Source organism: Barbus barbus (genome assembly GCF_936440315.1).
Source record: "Barbus barbus genome assembly, chromosome: 31".
Lineage (NCBI taxonomy): Eukaryota > Metazoa > Chordata > Actinopteri > Cypriniformes > Cyprinidae > Barbus > Barbus barbus.
The window spans coordinates 13,003,515-13,024,325 of NC_136759.1; the positions used below are offsets into that span (position 1 = coordinate 13,003,515).

Sequence of the window (20,811 nt, forward strand, 5' to 3'; positions counted from 1 at the left end):
AGGTGCCTCACGTCATAATGGATGTATTTCTATGAAGCAGGAATTAAAAAACCTGTAAACCTGTATGAAGTAGGCCTATTTCATGATGAACGCAAATGCTAAACTGTGGCATTCTGTTATTTTGATATGGACTGTTGTGATGTGACCTGACTGTGGGAAGTCGTGGCCTAATGGTTAGAGAGTCGGACTCGTAATCCGAAGGTTGCGGGTTCGAGTCTCCGGCCGGCAGGAATTGTAGGTGGGGGGAGTGAATGTCCAGCGCTCTCTCCACACTCAATACCACGACTGAGGTGCCCTTGAGCAAGGCACCGAACCCCCAACTGCTCCCCGGGCGCCGCAGCATAAATGGCTGCCCACTGCTCCGGGTGTGTGTTCACGGTGTGTGTGTGTTCACTGCTGTGTGTGTGCACGTTGGATGGGTTAAATGCAGAGCACGAATTCCGAGTATGGGTCACCATACTTGGCTGAATGTCACTTCACATTTCACATCACTGAAGAGTGTAGTCTGTCGTCTATCATGTACCAAGCCTTGATTTAACATTACTGTACTTTTGTCTGTAATATGGATCAAATAACAAGTCTTTACAATCAACAAGATGAAAACTGGCAGCCAATGTGCTTGTCAGCTTACTAGTGTCCCTGCATCAGCGAGCCAGTCGAGGCCCATACAATAAATAGCTCAAGATGTGCGTCTTCAGCAAAATGCCACCTTTAAACAAAATCCTCTATTTAAATTGACTGGGCTTCACTTTGCCTTCCTCAGCATTGCAACTATCCATTATCTCTTTATATAGGAAGCACTTACATTTAGCTGACGTAGTCAAAGCAACTTACCTTGCAACTTAAGGGATAAGTTTTGTACTCAAGCAACCCATTTTGTTTTCACTACTGTGACTTGTTTCATACTGGTTTACCAAAAAAAAGCACATCTTATGATAGTATGTTTGTATTTGGAATAACATGCATGGTTGAATCATACATTGAAAAATGTGTATTAGGAAGATAAATTTTGAGTCCATGTTGACTTTAAATGTTAATGGAGCATGTAAATGAGCAGATGAACAGATGTGGGTAGATTCTTGCTTTTTTGCAGCATACTATGTGCTGTTAAACCTGTGGCAGTCGAGTTCCAGAGCTGTCAGTGAATGGAGGTGTGACTAAAACAGGGGATTCTCCATTAGAGGCGCGAACAAGATCACATAGTCTCTTGAGACGCATCTGCAAATTAGTTACTTTGATTTGGTGTTCAAAATGAAATTATTCAGCTTTATAATTTATTCACATGAACTCTTGTGTTTGTCTACCCCACATTAGTAAAAACGTAAGAGTGGGTTGTAACAGTGTATAATGTAATCAGTATCCTGCATATAACCACATCATTCCACATCTAACTTTCATGAGACACATTTCTCATTCATTTTTAATGAGCCCCCCTGCTGTATCACACAACACAAAACCTCAATTAAAGTCCACATGTTACAGTGGGATGGAATGGGGAACATGCCAGATAGTTCCCTAATGTGTTTTTGGCTGTTTTTTATTATATTCCATCATTAGGCTTTGTTTAGATGAACTTTCATTTTTGTTATATGCACTACCATTCAAAATGTTGCACATTTATTTTTTTTCTTAATCAACTTTATCAAAACTGACAGTAGCCGGGTTTCCATCCGAAGCTGTGAATTTAACTTATGCGCAAAATTGTAATATCGCATAAAACGTTTTGCCAAACAAGCAGTTTCCATCCAACAAATCAAAGAGATATCAAAATCGTCACTTCCTCATAATCTGGCACTGTAAATCATATTCATCATAATTTTCATATATAATTAAATTATTTGCACCTCAGAGTGAGCAGACTAAACAAAATAAATGCGGTCATTGCTTTTGGAGGTGGATGCCTGCTGTTTGGAAACGGAGTTGTGTAAGATAGATCTGGGAGGCAATTATACATAAATACTTTGACCACAGACTTTGCTCTGGCATTTCAGAATGACCATAACAACATTTCAGATGCTGTGGAACGAGATCAGTCCACTGGTTAGTCAGGTTTTGCCGTCCCATAGCACAGTCACATGACTTTTTTTGATGTGCATTGAGGAATTTATTCTGCAAATGTGTTTCCATCTTCCATTATTCGCATTTAATCCTTTTTCACACAAATCCACCTCAAGCTGTCTATGGAGGGTCAGAGAGCTCTCGGATTTCGTCAAAAATATTTTAATTTGTGTTACGAATAAGAATGAAGGTTTTACGGGTTTGGAACGATATGAGGGCGAGTAATTAATGAGAGAATTTTCATTTTTGGGTGAACTATCTCTTTCATTTTCAAAGAATCTCATGTAGAATAATGAAGTAAAAAAATGTATAATGGCTGCGGAAAGTACAGTTTTGGCCTCATGGGAATGAGATGCATAATAAAATAGAAAATGGATGGTTGTTTTGTTTGTTTATTTATATATTTATTTTAAAAACATTAAAAAATTCTTACCAACCCCCAAAATTAGAATTGCAGTGTATGTTAGAGCTTGACTGATGCAAAGGGTTTTCCCACTATAGTAGTTTTTTCTCAGTTTAGAGAAGATTTAGCATGAAAGAAGAGACCACAAAAATGAGGAAAGTGAGAAATCATGACACTTAATATAGCAGCTGTCGAAATAAATGTTTTGCATTAGCATTATTCTTGAATGATAATGAGAGGGAACAGTATGGTGACACTATTGTCCACATAGAAAATAACTGCCCAAGTGCATTACCAAGATGACCACTGACTGAAATGACTTGCCTTAAAGGGACTTAGAAGAAATGTATTATACTGTCACAGTGCATTATAGGAAATATGCTGAGAGGATGACCAAGGCTGCAGGCACAGAGGGACCAACACTAAGTTGTTTATTAATGACAGTGACTACCAAACTTTTCAGAGCATTCAATGTGTTCTTGCATTTCTAAATTGATTAAAATCCAAATTTTGTGTATCAGAAAAGAATTAAGTATAGTTATAAAGCTGATCGTTTTTGCTTTCTCCTGCTGTGATCGATGAGTCACTTTTGAAATATTCTACTGTTTAAAAGGTTAGGGTCAGGATTTTTTTTTTAGAGGGATCATCCAATGCCCATTTTCCACAAGTTGATATGATTCTTTAGGGTCTTAATGAAAGATCTATAACATACTTTGGTTAAAATTTCTCAATGGTAGTGTAAAAATAATTTTTTTACCATGTCAAAATCAGTTCTGTTTTTAGCAAGCCATTCTAGTCCATGTTGCTTTAAATGCAAATGAGCTTTGCTCACCCCACCCCTCTCTTCCGTGGGGTGAATGAGCAGTACTGTTTACTTTAGCCACGAAACTGGCTAACTAGCACATTATTAGGAAAGGCGATTTGCAAAGATTCATAAAAAACACTTAGTCGCTTCTTCTGTAGATTAAGCTGGATCACGATGATTCGCACGAACATAGACACATTTTGGCAGATTGGCGATCGGCACATTCCCTTCAAAACGAATTAGAAAAAAAAATTAGAAAGAAAATTTAACGTTAATCCTCTGTGTCTTCAGTGGCTCAGATGTCGGGAGTTAATGACTGCTATTTTCATAATTACATCCAACAACAAAACACCAGTTTCTTAATCGTAGACATCTTGTCTTCCCCTGCACTGGAGTTGACACAATGGCAGACAGCTCTCAGCTCACTCAGGGCGGGACTAAGGTAAGAGGACCTTGTCAATCAGCTATCGAGGGAGCGGCCTGTGCAGAACTACGTCATTCTGACAGGAATGTCAGAACAGCCTGACTTGAGAAAGGGGATTTTACATTAGGGATTAAAAAAAAAAAAACACTGGGTGGATTTTTATCATTATAGGATGGATGTGTACACGCTTCCAACACACATTTATGTTCAAACAGCTTGTAAAGTGAATTTTGCATTTGATGACCCCTTTAAAGAAACTGTTACTTTTATTCTGTAAGGACACAGTAAATTGATCTAAACTAAGTGGAAGTAAATACATTTAAATGTCACAAAAGTTTTTTATTTCAAATAAATGCTTTTCTTATGTAATAAGAATATAAAATCAGTTTAAGGAAAATCAGAAATATTTGATAAGAAATATTTAATGAGCATCAAATCAGCATATTCTAATGACTTCTGAAAGATCATGTGACACTGAAGAATTGGCTTTGCAAAGCCAACATACTGTTATGCTATTTAAACTTTCTTTTATTATTATTCTTCTGAGACTATTTTCCAAACCTATCTCCTCCTAGGGCTTTAAAGCCACAAGCCCCAAACTCGGCAGAGACCTGGGCCCTGATGTCTAGTTTGTTGCTATATCTTTTCAGACTGATCAGACTTAGTTTTTTTTATTAATTATTAAAAATTTCCCATAGCCTTACATTGGCTGATGAAAAAATGCACCCCAAGAGGAGCAATTTCCCTTCCACTTGAGGGAGGAGTCTGATAACCCCTCACACTTAGTTTCACTTTATAAAACTGTTAGTTCCATTCCTCAATTCTGATTGGTCAGCAGCTGTGTTTTATTCACGATACAGCATGGCTAAGACCGCTTCACCAATCATTGTGTATCACTGAGCAACACCCTTAGCAACATAAACAATCAATAGCATAAAAACGTCTTTATTTACACATCTTAAAGCATTGTCAATTAAAACATTCCAGCGATTGAACAGAATAATAGTAGAAGAACATATCACAAAGCTAAATTGAGTGCATGTGATCTTTTTCATGTTTCACGGACATTTGTGTTGCATCGCGCTGGCTTAAACACACTGCCACGCGAAAAAGACGTCGCACGCACTCAAAGCGAACTTCCGCAAACACCACGATGACGTCATATTTGCCGTGCGAACCCAAGCGAGCTTGTGGACTAGTCAAGTATAAATCAGCCTTTAACGGCACTCGAATGGGCATACATACAGAAACTACATAATTTCCATGAATTTTAAAGCGTTATGAATTTATATATAATATTTTTATAAAAACATTCCAGCGATTGAACAGTAAATGTAGAAGAACATATTATAGAGGTAAAATGAGTGCTTGTGAAATATTTTTGTTTAACTGCAGAGCAACGCGTCGGGACTCGGACGCTCGCGCTCTGGAACGCATTCATCCTCGCTTCTCTCAATAAGGAAGACTTCTCTCGGACAAACACAGAGGAGATTATTTCAGAATACACGATAGCTTGGCGAATATGTAAATGTAAATCCTAAAACACCCTTGGAAACAGCCATATTTATGAAAAGGTGCTTGACCTATTGAAAAACAATATGAATGAAATTAGTGTTGATTTTTTTTGTAATGACAATTTTTGTTGTCATAAAAACCATGTTCATTACAATACAAACAACAGTAAAACAATAACTGTTGTACTTTTTTCATCATTGTATTGTTTATATATTATAATTGTTAAATAATCATCTAACAAGTCACATAATAATCCATCATTACTGCTTAAAAATGCAAGTCGAAAATTAAGATACAGAATCAATACATTTGAGTTTAATGTGGGTATATTATCAGTAAACTGCCCATACGAGGGAGCCACAGGATAGTAAATCCTTCAAGATCTGTTCAAAGACTTGGAAAAGGTTTAATTTAAGTGACTAAATGCATACAAATTCATTATTTAATCCATCTTAATTCATCATAAACTTTAATAAAGCCCAATATAGTAAGTATGCAAAACCTGTGATCTCCTAAATACTGATTGACCATTACTTTTTTATCTTAATTTTAATGGTATAGACAATGTATTTCTCAAATTGTTAGACATAACTGAATGTACGTCCAAGTGAAGAAGGGACACTATATTAGTTATCTATTTTCATATTGTGCATATAATAGTACTGACATAATGACTCATAATTTACTTGAAAAGAGACATGCCTATTGTGTAACTGTATCATCTACACAAACCATTGTGCTTGGACCCAGATGATCACCTTAAGTTAAACCGCATTGTTTCAGTTACCTTCTTTGTCGTTACCCACAACACTTCGGTGATAGGACTTTGAAATAGCAAACAGGGAAGACAATAAAAGGCATGACTTATTTCGCATCCAACTAGCCAACTCTGTTGAAGCTGTCATAGCCTAAGCATTTTTATTAGAATAGGAAATAGCAAGGGCCCATAGAAAAATACTGTTGTGCTTTTTTTGCATTGGGACAGCTCAAGAACGCCGGACACACAAGTACTCTGGCTCTTTTTGCCACAAGTCTGCCGAGGCTGGCTTTGCCAAGCCAACATTAAAGTTAGTTCACTAACTTTATAGCTTCTAGTTTCAAATTGTTATATTTCACAATTTTACTGCTTTTTTTTATCAAATAAATGCAGCCTTGGTGAGCACAAGAGACTTTCCTTTCAAAAACATTAAATACATCTTACTGACCCCAAATATTTGAAAGGTAGTGTTATGTGAGATGTGATTCATTGTATATGAAATAATAATATTAAAGAATAAATAACTAATTGAATGAATATATATATATATATATATATATATATGTATGTATATATGTGTATGTGTATGTATATATACGTGTGTGTGTGTGTGTGTGTGTATGTATATATATATATATAAAGTGAAAAGTGAAAGTCGTGACGTATTGTCAAGTATGGTGACCCATACTCGAAATTGGTGCTCTGCGTTTAACCCATCCAAGTGTACACACACAGCAGTGAGTAGTGAACAAATGCACACACACACACACACACACACACACACACACCGTGAACACACACCCGGAGCAGTGGGCAGCCATTTATGCTGCGGCGCCCGGGGAGCAGTTGGGGGTTCGGTGTCTTGCTCAAGGGCACCTCAGTCGTGGTATTGAGGGTGGAGAGAGCGCTGGACATTCACTCCCCCCACCTACAATCCCTGCCGGCCCGAGACTCGAACCCGCAACCTTTCGATTACGAGTCCGACTCTCTAACCATTAGGCCACGACTTCCCCATATATATATATATATATATATATATATATATATATATGTATATATGTATATGTATATATGTATATATGTATATGTATATATGTATATATGTGTATGTATATATATGTGTATATATATATATGTATATATATATATATATATATATATATATATATATATATATATATATATATATGTATATGTATATATATGTATATATATATATATGTGTATATATATATATGTGTATATATATATGTATGTATATATATGTATGTATATATATATATGTATGTATATATATGTATGTATATATATATGTATGTATATATATGTATGTATGTATGTATATATATATATATATATATATATGTATATATATATATATATATATATATGTATGTATATATATATATATATATATATATGTATGTATATATATATATATATATATATATATATATGTATGTATATATATATATATATATGTATGCATGTATGCGTGTATGTATGTGTATATACAGTGGCTTGCAAAAGTATTCGGCCCCCTTGAACTTTTCCACATTTTGTCACATTACAGCCACAAACATGAATCAATTTTATTGGAATTCCACGTGAAAGACCAATACAAAGTGGTGTACACGTGAGAAGTGGAACGAAAATCATACATGATTCCAAACATTTTTTACAAATAAATAACTGAAAAGTGGTGTGTGCGTAATTATTCAGCCCCCTGAGTCAATACTTTGTAGAACCACCTTTTGCTGCAATTACAGCTGCCAGTCTTTTAGAGTATGTCTCTACCAGCTTTGCACATCTAGAGACTGAAATCCTTGCCCATTCTTCTTTACAAAACAGCTCCAGCTCAGTCAGATTAGATGGACAGCGTTTGTGAACAGCAGTTTTCAGATCTTGCCACAGATTCTCGATTGGATTTAGATCTGGACTTTGACTGGGCCATTCTAACACATGGATACGTTTTGTTTTAAACCATTCCATTGTTGCCCTGGCTTTATGTTTAGGGTCGTTGTCCTGCTGGAAGGTGAACCTCCGCCCCAGTCTCAAGTCTTTTGCAGACTCCAAGAGGTTTTCTTCCAAGATTGCCCTGTATTTGGCTCCATCCATCTTCCCATCAACTCTGACCAGCTTCCCTGTCCCTGCTGAAGAGAAGGACCCCCAGAGCATGATGCTGCCACCACCATATTTGACAGTGGGGATGGTGTGTTCAGAGTGATGTGCAGTGTTAGTTTTGCATTTTGGCCAAAAAGTTCCATTTTGGTCTCATCTGACCAGAGCACCTTCTTCCACATGTTTGCTGTGTCCCCCACATGGCTTGTGGCAAACTGCAAACGGGACTTCTTATGGTTTTCTGTTAACAATGGCTTTCTTCTTGCCACTCTTCCATAAAGGCCAACTTTGTGCAGTGCACGACTAATAGTTGTCCTATGGACAGATTCCCCCACCTGAGCTGTAGATCTCTGCAGCTCGTCCAGAGTCACCATGGGCCTCTTGGCTGCATTTCTGATCAGTGCTCTCCTTGTTCGGCCTGTGAGTTTAGGCGGACGGCCTTGTCTTGGTAGGTTTACAGTTGTGCCATACTCCTTCCATTTCTGAATGATCGCTTGAACAGTGCTCCGTGGAATGTTCAAGGCTTTGGAAATCTTTTTGTAGCCTAAGCCTGCTTTAAATTTCTCAATAACTTTATCCCTGACCTGTCTGGTGTGTTCTTTGGACTTCATGGTGTTGTTGCTCCCAATATTCTCTTAGACAACCTCTGAAGCCGTCACAGAGCAGCTGTATTTCTACTGACATTAGATTACACACAGGTGCACTCTATTTAGTCATTAGCACTCATCAGGCAATGTCTATGGGCAACTGACTGCACTCAGACCAAAGGGGGCTGAATAATTACGCACACCCCACTTTTGAGTTATTTATTTGTAAAAAATGTTTGGAATCATGTATGATTTTCGTTCCACTTCTCACGTGTACACCACTTTGTATTGGTCTTTCACGTGGAATTCCAATAAAATTGATTCATGTTTGTGGCTGTAATGTGACAAAATGTGGAAAAGTTCAAGGGGGCCGAATACTTTTGCAAGCCACTGTATATGAAGGTTTTTAGTCCTTCTGAAATGGAGATTAGTTCTACTCCTAGTAAATGTAGTTTTCTAAAGAATTACATTTGTCATGATTCAAAGCATTGTAGATAATTGTCTATGCAGAGTGTCATTTGCAGACTTGTGACCTGTGAGAACTCTTTCAGAAATAACAAAGAAATGTTGTACACACTTAAATGTTGTTTTCTAGTGGCTGAGGGTTTGTTTAGCAATCACTTTTTGTCAGGAGAGCCACGGTGAAGTGTTTTGACTCAGACTCTAAGTGCGAACTTAATGGCTTTTTGTGTGAGCGACACTGCAAAGGTGTGTTTGTGAAATCACAGAGGTTGTGTGTGTGGATATATGTCTCTGCGGGTCTGTGTGGATACTCTCTGCGACTGGCTGTTGTTGACTCCTCTTCATTGACCTGTGAGATTGACCCGTCAGTCAGTGTGCGCTACAGATGATCAGAGCGCCGAGCGGCAGGGAAATTGAGGCTCATCACGGTTCCAGCTTTGTCAGCCTGCCTTCACCTCCGTGACACATGAACCCCTTTCACACGTCAGACTCTCACTTGCCCTGTTCATGCCTCTCATATCCGCTGGGTTGATCTCCTTCAAGTCGCATCATGGACTGTCTCTGTGTAGGATGCAATCTGAGATGTGTGACCAGGGCCTAAGTGCCAAATGCAAGTAAAAGTAGTAGCAAGTAAAGAAAATGCAAATGGATAGTGATTTTTATCTTTATCAATCAACTTTACCAACTTTTAATAGGAAATACTTCAACACTGTGCTGGATAAGTCTTGCCATGGGGTGTTTAAGGACAAAGCTGTTTTGATTATGAATGAGTGCGTTCAGAATCGTTTTTAGCTGAGATGTTGGTAAATGTCTAAGGAGGTTAATTCAGGTCTGTTATTGGAGCGTGTGCATTTGAGTAATGAGATTTGTCAGAGTGTGCTTAAACGGAGCCCATTTGTACAGCCTGAAATAAGATCGGACCCTCATTAAAACTGTGTAAAGTTCATCTGGAGACAGATTGCTGTATGCTTTCGCAGTCATTCATTGTGACTCTTAATGGTAAATGTTTAGCAATGCCTACACAGGCTTTGCATTTTGAGCTGAAGTGTTTTTCTATTGCATTGATTGTTCTTTGTAGTCTGGTAGCCCTGGGCCCTTTTTACACAAGATTCATCTGCATTGACAAATCAGCTATGGAAATTGGCTATTTATAACCTCTGTCAGATTATAAAGCATATCTGAAAATCATGTTACCTTACATTTCAATATAAAGACACTGTTAATTGAAAATACCATCTTAGCATCAGTATTTTTTATGATTTTATGAATATCATTAGCCATCTGAGAGTTGACAGCTTTTATTTGAATTCATATGCAACTTTGTATTATTAAATGTTAAATTGTGGCATACATGGACACGTGTCCAAGTTACAAAACTGTCATTGCCAATCGCGTAAGGAAAAAACATTTCTTCTTAGTATTTTAGTTGGAATTTTAAACCACCGTGTTGAGAAAAAGGTCAAGACGTGTGATTTTCATAACCAAATATGGGCCTTTATTTGGAAGTTTTTCAAAGAAAAGCCTGTTTTCATGAAACCGTGTCAGACAGACAACGCTGTCTTCTGTTCAATGCCTCTAGACTGCCACAGGCATCTACGGTCATATTCTGGTCATGGGGAAAAAAAAAGTATTATTCGGACAAAATATGTGAAAAATTAAGACTGTGCATGTAGAAAATGCTCCTTGGTTTACTACTTTTAGCTTTTAATGAAGCTGACTATAGGTTTGCATTTTTTTTTCCATAATGAATGTGAATGTTGATGACTGAGGCTGTCATTTTGTCAACATTTCCTGTTGTGTTCTACTGAAAAAAGTCATTTGGGTTTGAAATAACATGGTCTTGCTTTGAAAGTGCACATAAATGTAATTTACAAGGAAAATATACTCCCAGCAGGCTTGTGTTGCAAATTTGGTTCATATACTGAAGATGTTCGTAGGAAAGAATTGGAAATAGGACCAGCTGAATTCCACCAGTATTTGCCCATCTTATAGCCCACACGGACATGTCCTTTGACTCCTATCTTTGTCTTTATTTTGTCTGAGTAAAAGAAGAGTTGAAGAATGTTAATGGATAAGCTCTGGGCCTCCATGAACTCATTACCTGCAGGTCTTTCTAGAATTCATGAAATTTAGTTTCAGGTTCCTTTTAAAATCTTTTTTAATAACCTCCAGTCAAAGTGTTTCCCCACCTATACGCACTTTGTGTGTGTTTTATCTTTATCTTGCTGGCAGTGTTACTTACTGTTAGACTGTCAGCAGAATAAATTCTCTGAGAAGTTTCTTCATTCCCTAAATTCATTCTCTTTAAAGCACTGCTGCTACAGGCATCAAGCGTGGCTTATTTAACAAACACTCCGCCTTCAACAATACATTTCACAATTATGGTCAGACTTCAGATCTGTGAGCAGCGTTCCAGTTGTTACGCAATTCGGCTCTGTTTTTTTGAGGTCTATGATAGTTTTGTGTAATAAAAGATAATTTATTTGCTGAATATCTCTGTCTGTTAGTCTATTAAAGTGTTGCATATTGTTCTGTGATGTTTTTAAGTTGTTGATCTGTGTACAAATTCAGATTTGGCTGTCATTATTCACCATGTTTCGCATGAATTGCATTGTGTTTTAAGGTGATGTTAGTTAATGTGTTTTGACTTTTATGCTCTTACTGTACTGAAGCTATAAAGCAAGTAATAAAAAGCTATATTTATATTTTTAATGGTAATATTTATTATCTTATTGCAAATGTATTTTAAATGTATTATGTCGTATTATAAATATAAACTTTTTATTATTTTAACTGTTTATCTTGATCCTTTTCCACCATTTAAATGTTATATAAATCTGAAGATAAATATTTTCAAATTTGATTCAAGTCTGATGAATGTAGTTTTCTAAATAAATGAACATGAATAAATATATTTTAATGTTACTTTGACAACCCTTAAAATGCATTTTGTAACGTCTTCTTATAAAAACCATAAGTCTGTAGTTTTGCACATCCCTAACTTCCATAGTAACTAGTATCCAATAATTCAATGTACATAACATGAACGTTTTTTCATAATTGTGCAGATTACACTGAATACTTTAAAATGAAATCTTCTGAAAAGCTCATCCACTTTCTTTCTGAAAGCATGTTCCCACATTTTTACAATGTTCTTTTTCTTCTTTTACCTCCCACTTTTTGCCGTCATCCTTTCTCAGTGAGCCTTGCTGCAGACTCTTGTGCGTTAGCAGTTTATGTGTTTTATTTACTGAAATAGGTGGTTGTCTCTCCTTCAGGAGCCAGGCTGCTGTCGTTGCTCTTCTTTGTGCTAAGCAAATTTCACACTTCAGAAGATCTATGTTCTTCCTGCTCTCTCTAAGCGCCGTTCCATTCGACCCGACTCAGTAACTGGCAGTATTTGGATTATGATTTAAAACCCTTCGTCTCTCAACTCAGAGCTTCCCTCGCATTGTTTCTGTGAGCGTACTTGTTTGTATACCCTTGTTTGAGCCAACTCAAAAACCAATTCAAATGACAGTCTAGCGAATAGCATGCAACAAACAGCAGCCGATCGGCTCGAGCGGGTGATGCAGACGAGCAGGCCTGACAGAGCCCTGTCACAACCTCTCTTCCACACTGAAATATCGGCCCAGCGAGATCCGACACGGCATTGGGCTTACATTTCACTGTCACATGCTGTGAACCGCACAGCCGAGTCCTCCATCAAGCACTCAGGGGCTGTCTCACAAGGACCGGCGGAGTGGCTGATAGCTCGCTCTGTGCTCATTAGACGGACATCACTTTATGGCTCTAGCTGTATTTAAAGATAATTCGATGAATGTTAATAGTCTTTGATGTACTGCTGCATTCCAGCTGAGATGAGCATAGCATTATCCTGCCGATGAGCTAAATGATTGATTGTCTCATCCTGCTCTCATTGAATGTGTGTTTGTGTGTGATTTCTTTCAGAGGTGCTGGAGGGGAAGACGGCCATGCTTTTAGGCATGAGTCAGTGGAACTCTAATGATCTCGTTGAACAGATAGAAACCTTGGGCCACATCGACCAGACGCAGGGTAAGAGCTCATAAATGGAAATGTTATGGTTGCTGTCATCAATCTTACTTCTTATATTACAATTCATGGTTTATGTATATTACATGAAGATACTACAAATGTTCTACAGTGGTAAAAACATGTACATGGACATCTGAGTGTACCTGGGTCTAATGGCATGGGTTTAATGGGATAGTTTATATATTCTCCCTCATGTCGTTCTAAACCTAAAAAAATTTTTCTTCTGTGGTCTTCAAAAAATCATCTTTGGATGTTGGTTGGAACAACATGAGAATGAGTAAATGTTTTTCATTTGTGGGTGAACTTGGTATTTATTTTATTTATGGTGGGGCATTTAGGTTGTACTTTGTGATTGGGAAACTGAAACCAAGAAATTATAAATGCAGTTTTTAAAAGTATTTTTAACGACACACTTAAAAAGACATTGTTTGTGGTGAGAGACATGAAAGGATTAGTTCACTTCCACCGGAATAAAAAATTCCTGATAATTTACTCACCACCATGTCATCCAAGAAGGTTTAGTCTTTCTTTCTTCAGTCGAAAAGAAATTAAGGTTTTTGAGGAAAACATTCCAGGTTTTGTTCTCTATATAGTGGAATTTCATAGGGATCACTGGCGATTTAAGTAACTCTTATTCCTTGGCTGGGTAGAGCTCTTTGAAGCTGCACTGAAACTGCAATTTGGACCTTCAAGCCATTGGTCCCTGTTGAAGTCCATGTGGAATGTTTTCCTCAAAAACCTTAATTTCTTTTTGACTGAAGAAAGAAACACATGAACATCTTGGATGACATGGGGATGAGTAAATAATCAGGAAATCTTTACTGTGTAAGTGAACTAATCCTTGAAGCAGTGGCCGGAGACATCAGTGGCAGTCTTGATACATATGAACATAGACCAGCTACCCATCAACCTCACCCGGAGCACTCGAGCAGTCAAAATGACCCAAATGCACATCTCTAGCTCATATCCTCGAGAACAAACCAGGCTGTAATCTGAAATGGCATTTTATAACACATCTCATTATGTTTTACATTAACCACCCATGTCAAAGAAATTGTTCAACCAGCTGCTTACCAAACAAATCTGTAATTTTTCATTTTTGCCATGAAAACAGAGGAAACAGACGTCAGGCTTCATTAAGCAGCATCATGTCTCGGCTGTCTCCATTGATTTTTCTTACTCTTTGTTCTTATCTAGTCTATTCTTGTAATGTAAGAGTTAGCTAGCATGAGTCATTAGTGAAATAAACATCGTGATTCTTCACTTTCTTGCTGCTTGGAGCTTTTTGAAGTTGCTTTCAGGCTTAGTTTTTACATAATGTAGCTGTATTTATTAATATCTCATTCTTTGTGTAAAGGTCCATACATCTGTGAAACTTAAAGTGGCTCTTAGCTTCAAGCTAATGCTGCTGAGAAGTATCTTGCTCAGTGCTCTTCTTGTGTTATATTTAGATTTTGAAAGCTCTGCTAGTATTTTTTTCAGTGTAACCTGGAAGGAGAATAGTGTACATTTCTGCAAGGTTTGCTCATGTAGTAGCTGATATGTCCAAATTGAATTTACATACAAAATATTGCTCGCTCCTGTGAATTATTGCCTGTGGCGTATGCAATTACACAGCAATTACATATCGATTTACTTTTCCATATTGAGTGATACCGGTGGTGTAAATCCACCATATAAAAACCCTTAACACACAACCACATTACATTCCCATATATTACTGAGTTCTTGGAGCTGTTTGTTGTCCTGTCTTCCACTTACTTTTGGCATCGTTCATGGAAAATGCCGTTTTACCTCAGACTGTGCATGCTGGTATTGCTCAAGATAATTCAGCCTTTGCCTCAATTATTCAGGTGGCCTTTTCTCACATTTTTGTTTTCCTCCCGTGTGCAATATGATTGGTCTATTGGATGGCACTCGATGGAGACTTGAGCTGATGCGACAGAGCGATAAATGTGCTAAATGAGAGGCAGGCGTTGACCCCACCAAGCCCCTATCAGTTTAGTTTTCAAGTGTCTTATGCCACAATGCTTCTTCCTGCAAGATTAAAGCGATATTAGCTTTAGGCGGTCCCTTTAGTGAAATTGCATGAATAAATGCCTCTTTCAAGACCAATGCTGTGATTAATACTCAGTCCAAAAGAAATGCACTCATTATACTGAAAAATTTAATACTAATACTACATGCAGGTTCGTGTCCGCAGGCAATGAGAATAGTTTTGTTAATCCTCAAACTGATGAATATTGCTTGAATAAAAGTGTTTTTATTCCTGTATAATCTGAGTTTGGACTATTTGTGTTGACCTTACTGTCAAACTATATTCACTATATTTTTGACAGTTTTGTTAGTAGTAATAGATTAGTTTCGGATCTTCCTTGTTTTGCACCTTGAAAACTCATAATAGGGCTGGACGAATAATCAAAAAGTAATCGAAACCGAAATTCAGAACCTCTAACTGACATTATTTTCCCACGTTGGTTATTTTGTTTTTTTAATCTTGTTAATACTTTCCCCAGGTTTGCCAGGTCCACAAAACAAAACAAGCCCCATTGCTATTCAAAACTAGATGAAAACTAGCCAAATCCTGTTTTTTCCCTGAATTTTCCCCTCCGTTTGGTGTCCCCTCCATTAAAATCGTGTTAAGGGTGATCGTTTTAATTAAAAAACAGTCTAAAAAACAATCCGTGGCAGCAGCTAGAATTGGTATCTTTGACTTTCCCCTCAAAAACATACTACTTGTGTATTCATGTGACTCCATCTAGTCAGCGGCATGGAAGTAACCTAGCATTTGAAGCAGCCAGAGTTGCATAAAAATATGCTTTTTATATATTTTTAGCATGAAAACTGAAAAACTTTTTTTACATTAAAACTGAAATGTGACTTTTTTTATAAGATGTTTTCATTTCAAGAAATGTATGCCTTGATTTCAGTTGTTCGAAATATTCAATAAATAACCATAAATAGTTTGTTTCCTTCAATTATTTTAAAGTCACAAAGATAAGAAATGCACTTCTTATATAAAAAATTATTTTTTTTTAAATAAAGTGTGTGTAGGTCAGATCTTTGTGATGTTTTGAAAGTCAAAACAATAATAGTGTGAAATATTATATTTGGTGTCTCATGATCCTTCAGAAATCATTCTAATATGCTGATTGTGTTCTCCAGAAACATTTCTTGTTATTATTATTGAAAACAGTTGTGCTGTTTAATGTTCTGTTGAAACCATGATATCTTTTTGCCAGGAATTTTTTACCAAATTCATCAAAGGAATGAAAGATATGGACATCATCTAGAACTATATATCTTAGCTCTAATTATTTCTTCAAGTGGAAATGGCCTGCTTCCAAACTTAGCATTAATTATATTGAATCCCAGTCTTATTTCCCCATATTCCATTACATTTGAGACATTTTATTGACAGGATTCTCGTCCATATTCCAGCCAGCTTGAGTTCAGCAGAGCCGTCTGGATGCTGTCTGATCCTGTCGTGGAGTTAAACAGAGGGTTTCTTGATTGATCTGTGTGCAGTGCGGGAACACTTGAGTGACCGCTGTAGGTTCCTGCCCAATATCGACATCCTGCAGCATCCATCCTTCAAATATTACCATTAGCTGTCAGATCATTTGGTTAACCCTTCTACATGGGTAACATTTTGAGGCATCATAAAAATCTGCTGTTATGAAATAGTGTCACGTTCTAAGGTGTGGTCATAAATGGTATATAATTTCAGTGACATTTCACATGCAAAAAGGCAGATTGTACATTGCCAGTAGGAATAAATGTGTAACAACTCGCACAGATATCAGTTTAAAAAATGAACTGTTTTTTTTTTTTTTTTTTTTAGTTGGTGAACTTTGATTCCCTTCTGAAAATAAAAAAAAATTAATTTAAATTAAAAAGTGTTTATTTTTATTTCTTATTCATTAATGTGTTTTATTTTATAATCTTATTGTGGATACATATTTGTGCTTTGCATGTTTAACATGCTTTGCAATGTCCTAATGCCAAATTGTATTGAAATCAGTGGTCATTTATCCCATGTGTAGCACAGTTTGTTTGGCATGCAAAGTTATTGACTGAGTAGACCGTTCAATATCTTTGGCTAGAATGATGGACATTTCTTTTCAAATATCCTTTCTCTGCATTAAAGATGAGCTAGAGTTATTTTGATGGTCCTTTTATATAAAAGTCCATTGATGTCAAATCTTGTAATATCAGCAATACAGCTAGTTAGATAAGCCAGAGATGTGATGATTTTTTTTTCTCAGAAGTACCTGTAGCTTTTATTCTTTGTTTCTGAATACTGTCTTGCTTTTCATCAGTCAAACAAGCTCTTTGTGTGCTGCTGTACTTGACTGGCTTCTAAACTCACAGAGTTTGAGGGATTGCTTTTATTCCATCTGCTCCCCTTGATGTGAAAGCAGTATGTAATTTTTAAAATTTGACTTGTGTATTATCCATGCTACCATTTTTTCATTTTCATAGCAAAATGGTAATGATTCTATAAATCAATTTAATAGGGACTCATTAGGACCTTTAAAGCAGACACTCCTGCGAGGACCTGTTAATTGCAGGTCCTCGCAGGTAGAAATCTCATCAATCTCTGATCTAAAGGTTCTGGGATGCCTTCCCTAAGGACTACCTGATTGACGACCTAATTGACGAACTGATTATTTAAGGAATCACATGCGTGACTGACAGCTGGAGCCACACCAGACAGATTAGGGAGTTGGAGACTCTTGTGATACTCTCTGTAAATCTATAAACTCACGCCTTGGCAGCCAATTACATCCCTGTGCAGCAGCTCTGGGCTGAGGTTTTGTTTTTGCTGATTTAATATTTCAAGTAATTACATTTAGATCATTGGCATTGCCTAATCATCTTGATCACATGTGTATTAGTGGGGTGAGGGCGTCGTGAGGGCAGTGATTGTTTATGTGAGCACAGATGGAAGTTGGAGCAGAATCCCAGTGGAGTCCAGGAGTAAGGGGGGCTGTTGGCAGAGCTAGGGTGAGAAGACGGAAACAGCCTGATGAAGCCTCAGAGAGAAACACCAAACAGAAGCCAGCAACCTCCTTTATCTGGGTTGCCCTCTATACCTTCCTTTTCTGTCCACTGATTGAATTCAATCAGTGTAAGTATGATGGACTCCTGTAGGATAGTACTTGAGATTTAAAGCTGGAGCTCTGCTTTGAAGTCGTTTTTTCTTAATTTATGCATTTTTCTCGTGCTTCTGAATCTGTGTACAGTTGTGCTGCCTCTGAATCAGCAGCTTAGATGTGCTTTCTACCGTGGTTCTTTACCAGGGGGCCATTTCCATTTTTGAAAATGATTTAAAATATGACAAAACAGCATTGAAGTAAGTGAAAGCACCTTAAAATCAAGATATTTCTATAATTCTCCACTTTAACTTTTTGAAAATCCTTAATATATGAGAAAGTATCACTTTAAAAGTATGAAAAGTGGAAAGTGCTAAAAAGAAATCATATAACTACATGAGCATTTTTGTAATAAATAAATTTTTTCGGGTAGAATCACAGAAGATCTGTCCTCTGTGAGATACTGTAGTTGAGAGTGATTCATTGTTATTTTTTGTATCATTGTGATACTGAAATGAGATATAGTTGAGATGCTAAAATGAGAGAGAGTTTTAATTTAATGTATATATATAAAAAAATATATATATGTGTATATATAATATGTATGTGTGTGTGTGTGTGTGTGTGTGTGTGTGTGTGTGTGTGTATGTATGTATGTATATTATATATATTTTTTTATTTTCCCTCATATCTCATTTATGACGACGTCTTCCAAGTAGGGGTGTAACGGTTCACAAAATTCATGGTTCGGTTCAATACGACACGGTGGTGTCACGGTTTGGTACGTTTGGTACGGGGGTAATTGGCAATGTTGGAAATATTTCTGTTTTAAACCATGAAGGCGAGCCAATGGATATCACACACAAGCAACATGCAAACATTGCGCAAGAGTTATGCCGGTGAACATCTTGATCTCAGTCAATTAATATTGCAGAAAGTAAAAGTGGAAGGACAGAGTTTTCGGCATCTGACGCTGCATATTCTCTCAGAGACAACGAGAGACGAATATACTTCAACATATGCTTATATCGGTACATAGCTGTTTTCATTTATTAATTTAATATTTCTATTGTGGCCCGTACATAGTGAAAACAAATGAAAAGAAATGTATTTTGTGTTAGACGGGTTGTTTTTGAAAGTCGGTGCTTGAATAAAAGCTTTTTATTTCATTGATTTTTATTAATGACTGCAGTGTTAATATTTTAATTGTAGCCCTATAATTCATTGTAGGTAATAGTTTTAAAATTCTTTTTTTTTTTTACATTTTAATTGAAGAGTAAATAGCCTTATTTTTTGTTATCCTCACAGCACATCAGTTATTTGGTAATTATTGCGGGGCAAATTCATTGTAATTTTAATGTAATAATAAAAATAACTTCAAAATAGGCTAATAATAATAATAGGCCTAATAAAAATAAGAATGTAACAGGCCTACATTAATTGGAAATGCCAAATCCTCTTAATATTGCCAATAATTGATGTTTTTGACAATACCTCTGGCTATCGCCGATACAAGATCATCGTCTTTCGACGCAACCCAGCAAGGGGAGGTTATCACATGGCAGACAGCACGTTGCCTGCTATGTCGTTTGGGCTGCCTTGTTGAGCGCAGTGGCACTGAGAACATTATAGTATACGTGTATCATTACACCCTTGGCTGTGGCCAGTTGTGCAGCTCACCAACATCAGCAGTAGCAATATATGACAGTCATGTAGCCACTTGGCCAACGATAAAACAAAGCAAAAAAAATCTTGCTCTTTAGCTTAATATTGATCTGAATTTTAATGACTTTTGATTCTACACCTCAGTGTCCAGAGTGTTTGTCTGACATAAATATATTATATATTTCACTTTCTGTTCCTTTCCCCCTTAACATTTTGCTCAAGTTTTCAAATGTTAATCAACTAGTCAATGGCGTTGTGACAAAAACAAACTCTATTCAGTCCGGTTTCTGGTTAGACCTCAAGCTCTGGCTGAATAAATTAGAACAGACGACTAATTAATGCAGAAAATCAGAGCCCTAGCCTCTGTCGGATGATCGAATCACACACGTTATCTTCTCCGCTTATCTGAGAGACCACGGCTGACAGGCTCACGTCGCTTCTAGTTCCTCACAGACACAGCCTCTCAGTGCCTCGCCAAAGCCAGACACTCAAACACACCTCATCTGTATTCTCCCCACGCAAGCTCCTGCCATGTTGTTTTTTTAACATATGCTTCTTGTAAGCAAAATCTCCCTCAAATGCTAATTCCCATTTAATTACTTTTCCTTCCTTTTCTTTCTCAATTTAACCAAAGAATGCCCCAAGCAGGAAAAACTGAAGACACACAAAGCTAGGAACAATACAATGACTCCACAGAGAGAAAGAAAGATAGAAAAGGGAGGAAAAGGACCATAATAAGATGTTGATGCAGCGTATTCACACAGGAGGAGGTCTCACGATTGCTGTATTAACATGTATGTATCTGCCAGCGCTGAAGGACACTGATACCAGTCTGCTGTTCTGAGAATTATGTGTTTGG

General features: G+C 37.0%; 1 protein-coding gene across 1 annotated transcript in view; it reads left to right on the forward strand.

The window, feature by feature from the left end:
- The window catches only part of LOC306851137 (membrane-associated phosphatidylinositol transfer protein 3-like), an 81,649-nt gene that overhangs the window by 14,297 nt on the left and 46,541 nt on the right, over nucleotides 1–20,811 (forward strand). The window contains exon 3 of the mRNA XM_079387253.1: nucleotides 13,084–13,188. Coding sequence (XP_079243379.1) covers nucleotides 13,084–13,188 — 105 coding nt within the window. The remainder of the gene's footprint in view (nucleotides 1–13,083; nucleotides 13,189–20,811) is intronic.